Source organism: Sycon ciliatum, chromosome 4, assembly GCF_964019385.1.
Source record: "Sycon ciliatum chromosome 4, ocSycCili1.1, whole genome shotgun sequence".
Taxonomy (NCBI): Eukaryota; Metazoa; Porifera; class Calcarea; order Leucosolenida; family Sycettidae; genus Sycon; species Sycon ciliatum.
The window spans coordinates 17149554-17155045 of NC_088646.1; the positions used below are offsets into that span (position 1 = coordinate 17149554).

The following is a 5492-nucleotide window of genomic DNA, read 5'->3' on the forward strand; positions in this document are numbered from 1 at the left end:
AGAAACACTGCGATTCACACAAAATCATGTACACTCATACCTCCATTATCCAGACCCTTAAGTTACAGGCACTCCCGTCTACCGGGCAAGCAAAGTTCTGATTGAGGCATGCATTGATACGACGAACTACAGAGTTGAGTGAAGTAACGTTATTTTTGTTGTTATGATGCAGTCGGTATTACTAATACTTACATGTACCATAAGTTTCGACTTTGTTTTTGTTGTTCTGTGTTAATGCCACGTCGTTCTGCAGTGTCGCGTGTGCCAAGCCCTCGGTGACCGGGCCGCAAGTCTGTTGGCTGCAAAGAGCTACAGTGCAATGCAGAGCAAGGTAACGTAGTTCTGATGCTACGTGGTGACACAGTCTCGATGCAAGATTGGCAAGTTTCCCAATCCTGGCAGGGCAGGTATTTTCTATCATAAATTTATCAAGCACTCTTTGCTGGATGGCCTGGCAATGACAAAACTACACCAAGGTATATATAGCACTGCAAGCTTTCTCAACTGGCTGGCATAGAACGTTTCATGTTTCTCCTATGTTCACGTAGTCTGTTTATTTTTTTCCTTTTGGCTTAGTTCTCGTGCTGGAGTCCTTGCTTTCTACATTCAGTTGTTGTTCTTCACGTATATCTGCACGTTTCCTTTCTGCACAGTTCTTTTGAAAAACTGTGTCATGCATCATAATAGTTAGCTAGGGTGAATCACAGGTACAGAATTATGTAGTCCTGACTCAGGGAGTCGTAAGATACCGACTTCCTGTCCTGACTCTGTTCGTAATGCCTTGTGGGTATTGATTGGCCGGCAACATTACTGTATGTTCCTGGCCAGGAGTCGTACAATACCGGTATTTTACGACTCCCTGCTTCTGGCCGTATTTCACTGCAGTGCCGGTAGTAACTGCAGCCAGCTTCCTTCTGTTAGATCCGTACTCTTTCTTACTGGCTGACTTACCAAACAGAGAGGATAGAATTGCTCGAGTATTATGTTTCAATCTTGTAGTGCAGTGTGTGTTACTTTCTAACAGTCTTTCTTCATCAGTTTTTACTTGAAGATCGTCTCCTGGTTCTTTCAGTGAACTGCATGTTTATCTGTCCATGATTCTGGTTGCTCACTGCTACAAGTAGAAATCAGCCTGGTCTTCAACACCAGCTTGTGACGTTGTGTCATTGAAAGTCAGCCAGGTCTCAGTACTGCCTGTTCTGCCTTGGAGTGAATCTTCGTTTACAGTGTACACCCCGGTGTTCGCTTGATGTCGGCTCAGCGAATGTGTGTCATACCGGTAATTATCGTCAGGTTACGGTGCTCACTTACTTGACTGCATGCAGATAGGCTCGTATCCATAGCATCAAGAGTCTATAAAAATTAACATGTCTTCTGCACTCTTGATAGCATACTTGGTTTCTAACTTCATTAGCGTTTACAGGATCAGGCTCTCCCAGACTGCACTGGTCAGTAAGGGTCGTAACTAAAGCCCCCCCCCCCCCCCCGGACTTGAACTACAGTAGTACAGTACAATCATGCTGGTCCCAGGCCCAGTTCGCTGTGAAAGCTTCCGCTGTCCCTTGAGCCAGTTGGGCCAACTATAGTACAGTGGTCCCTCTATAATCCGGCACCATTTGTGCCACGAAAATCTGCTGGATTAGGGAGGGTGCTGGATTAACAAATCTGATTTACTGCTGCAATGTGCATGAAGAGGACATTTTGGCTACTGAAAATTGTGCTGGTTTATCGAGGGTGCTGGATTATAAAGTGCCGGATTAGAGAGGGACGACTGTATTACTTGGGACTGAGTAGACCTGTGCGGTTGGGCATTTGCACGTCTGGATGCGTGGCCTATGCCTTTTTGCAGCCACATCCGCACCGCTAGCGCTAGCTATTCGTGCAGAGTCACCATGGTCACACGTCTGTCGTGGTGAGCTGACACTTTCATCACCAGGGAGTCGTCAAATACCGACTCCCTGTTCATCACCTATACCGGCGTGGTGCGCGATACCTATCCTGGCGCGCGCCATAGATCTATTACTCCGACATTGGAAAGGCTTCCTGTCTGAAGCCTTTCCATACTGGTACTCGATGTTCCAGTTTTGTGACACGAGAATGGCACGAGAATTAGTGTACCGCTGAGTGTACCGCTATACACGTGGTCGACACGTAGTCGACACGTTGTTGATATTTTTTTGACACGTGACCCCGTCCACGCGTCTGCTTTGTGCCAATGCCACTCGGTAAACGCCGATGTCGCGTACGACAAAGACGACTATCCCGCACGCGAAATAGTTGAGAATTGCATGACGTGGACCTGACGGCAAGGACAACTGCGAGGAGGCCCCTTTCGGTACCCCTGACGGGAAGGAGAACTGCAGAAGTCGACGAAGTCGAACGAGGAGGTCCCTTTTCCGTACCCCATACTGCAAAGTGCCATTGGTGGATACCTTGTGCACCTGGAACGACCCCTTAAACGCTGTCGCGGCGACTATCCCGTACGCGAAATAGTTGAGAACTGCTGACGTGGACCTTTTGCACCTGGAACGGCCCCGTAAACGCTGTCGTGTCGGCGGAGTGAATGTGCAGGGTACTAGGGTGAAAAGAATTGCTGCAAAGACGTCCCCTCTACTAGGCTCTAGGCCTTTGCCTTTGGAGACATCGTCGGCGAACTGAATGCGCAGGGCGAAAAGAATTGCTGCAAAGACGTCCGCTCTAGGCCTTTGGAGACATCGTGGGAACTCCTTCCGGTACTATACAAACTGCTGACGTGGCCGTGGACATGTACATGGAGAGTCATGGTGGGACTTCATGTACATGGATACATGGTGGGAATTCCTTCCGGCACCCCCGTACCGCAAAGCCAACGGTGGGGAAGGAGAAGTGCAGACGTGCAGGAAGACGAACGAGGAGGAACCAGGACGAGCGAGCAATGGCAGGACTAGCTGGACCGTAAGTAATAGCTGAATTGTGCATGACAACTTGACATCCATGCGGCACTCGCCACTTGTCACTGCATATTTCTTGTCCACTAACAATGTCTCTCTTCTGCCCCCTGTGTGTCCACGGCCCTGTTGCTGAATTGGCCCGATGAATCGAATGTCTTCCGCAACTGGAACGGCCCCGTGAACGCTGTCGCGTCGGCGACTGAATGCGCAGGAGGGAAAATATTGCTGCGAAGACGTCTCCTCTAGACGACGGTAAGGCACCCCATTGATATGTTGCCAGTGTGTGCCAGGGTATCACGCGATGGTGAATGAGGAATGATGAAGGGTACGGTGGGACTGTAGACCTGTTACCTTCTACTAACACGTTATCAGGTGGAGAGTGTCTTGTACTCACGTTATCAGGTCGAGAGCGTATTGTGCACTCTCTCCATTCCTGTACTTTATTACGTTTAAGGTGTACGTATAACTTCTCAAAAAAATTTAATGGTCTACAGTCGTGTCGGAAGGGTACGGTGGGACTGTAGACATGTTACCTTCTAACACGTTATCAGGTGGAGAGTGTCTTGTACTCACGTTATCACTATATCAGGTCGAGAGCGTATTGTAGTCACTCTCTCTATTCCTGTAGTTCATTACGTTTCAGGTGTACGTATAACTTTTCCAAAAAATTTAATGGTTCACGTCTTCAGATAGAGAGCGTATTGCACCCACTGTCTAGTCTCTGTAGTGCATTGAGATTTTGTTGATCGAACATGAAATGGATACACAGACAAAGCCAGGCCAAGTACATGGCGAGATGTCGCCAGAAGAACGTCTTCAGGTAGAGAGCGTATTGCACCCACTGTCTAGTCGATTTTGTGGATCGCACATGAAATGGATACACAGACAAAGCAGGCCAAGTACATGAGAGAGTGGACGATGTGCAGATCGACACGGCCTGCGGGTACTTCATTAAAGTTACCCGTGACATAACTAGGATAAAAGTTAATCACTGCAAAAACATTGCCAAGTATGTGAGCACTTTGGACTTGACAGAAGAGTGCACGGGCGACGTTGACAAAACATACGGCGGTGACTGTCACTATCAAGACAGCAGGGCACATCGCACACAGCATCGCAGATCGTGTCGAATTGCGCATCATAATATTGCAAAATTGCTCCTGTGCATGCAAGTGGATTTCATTGCACTTCTCAGTTTGGGAACTTGCTCGATTATGACAATTCTGCGTGTGAGTGCACTAGCCCTGAACAGACATGTAGGTGAACCGTTTGTGGTGCCTCATAGCCTACCTCACGACCTTCTGCTTTCTTTCTTCATCACTTGTATCTTGCAGGTATATCATCCCGTGACGACCACATTGAAGTCTGAATTTGAAGTGTGAAGATGCTTCAGCAACCACATCGTACTTTTCCATTGCTTTCATTGTGCTTCTACTGTGCATGTGTGTAACTTGTGGGGTAAACATGTGATGACATTGTATGCTGGCGACACAGTCAGATGTCCATGCGTCTAACGTACACCTGCATGTTATGCATTGAAAAGGGTTTGCCACTTGCAATCCTGGGACGAGTATCAGGTCCGCTTTGTCCTGTGTGGGCTGTATCAGATTGCTGTTCACTTCTCTATCTGTTGGATATGTGACTTTCTGCAAGTTTCTGGTGTATGATGGCCACGTCCTTGCTTGTCACTTTGTATGATATTACATTCTGTATTCGCTGCTTCCATGGCATGGTCTGCAAACTACAATCCTTGGGCAAATGTCATGTTTCCTATGTTGTGCTTTGGCCGTCAGCTTGTATACACGCTGTAGTTGAATTATTTTTGTTTCACAACTGACTTCCTCAAGTACGGTGGCCACTGCTTTGCATGGCATTATACATGAAGAATTTCCTGTTTGTGTCGTGTGCATGTGCGTATGTGTGCGTGGCCACGTGTGTGTGCCGTGTGCATACACATGTTTGTGTAGTTGGGGTGGGGAGGGAACGGAAAAAGAGCTGAAATTATCCATATAAAAATCGCTCTGTGAGCGGTTCTGAAAAACCTTTACTGGTACTGCCCCGTCGTAAAAGTAAGAAATTAGAACTGGCCCATTGTCCCCCCAAATGCGAACTGATCCACCTAAATCGCGAATGACGGGACCCGAACGCACCAGTAGCACGAGGTTCCTACCTGTGGATGCAGATGGGGACGTTGGTCCGGACCATAGGCATAGGCCAACTGTACTAGCGGTAGGCTTCCCTATCAAAATAATAACTTCTACTGCTACTACTGGTGTTACCCTGATAATTGCCGTGATCCTGTGCCCTCCCGACCTCGTGCTACTGGTGCGTTCGGGTCCCGTCATTCGCGATTTAGGTGGATCAGTTCGCATTTGGGGGGACAATGGGCCAGTTCTAATTTCTTACTTTTACGACGGGGCAGTACCAGTAAAGGTTTTTCAGAACCGCTCACAGAGCGATTTTTATATGGATAATCTATGATTATGAAGCATTGATTCGTGGAAATGAGAGCCGGCCGTTGGCATAACCATTTCCGTTGACCATGGTTGACCCAGTCCCCAG

At 47.9% G+C, this 5492-nt stretch overlaps 1 protein-coding gene across 1 annotated transcript in view; it reads left to right on the forward strand.

Annotated features, from left to right (window-relative positions):
• The window catches only part of LOC135814741 (uncharacterized), a 19134-nt gene extending 18063 nt beyond the window's left edge, over nucleotides 1-1071 (forward strand). The window contains exon 22 of the mRNA XM_065327907.1: nucleotides 254-1071. Coding sequence (XP_065183979.1) covers nucleotides 254-340 — 87 coding nt within the window. The 3' untranslated portion in view covers nucleotides 341-1071. The remainder of the gene's footprint in view (nucleotides 1-253) is intronic.
• Nucleotides 1072-5492: the final 4421 nt, after the last annotated feature.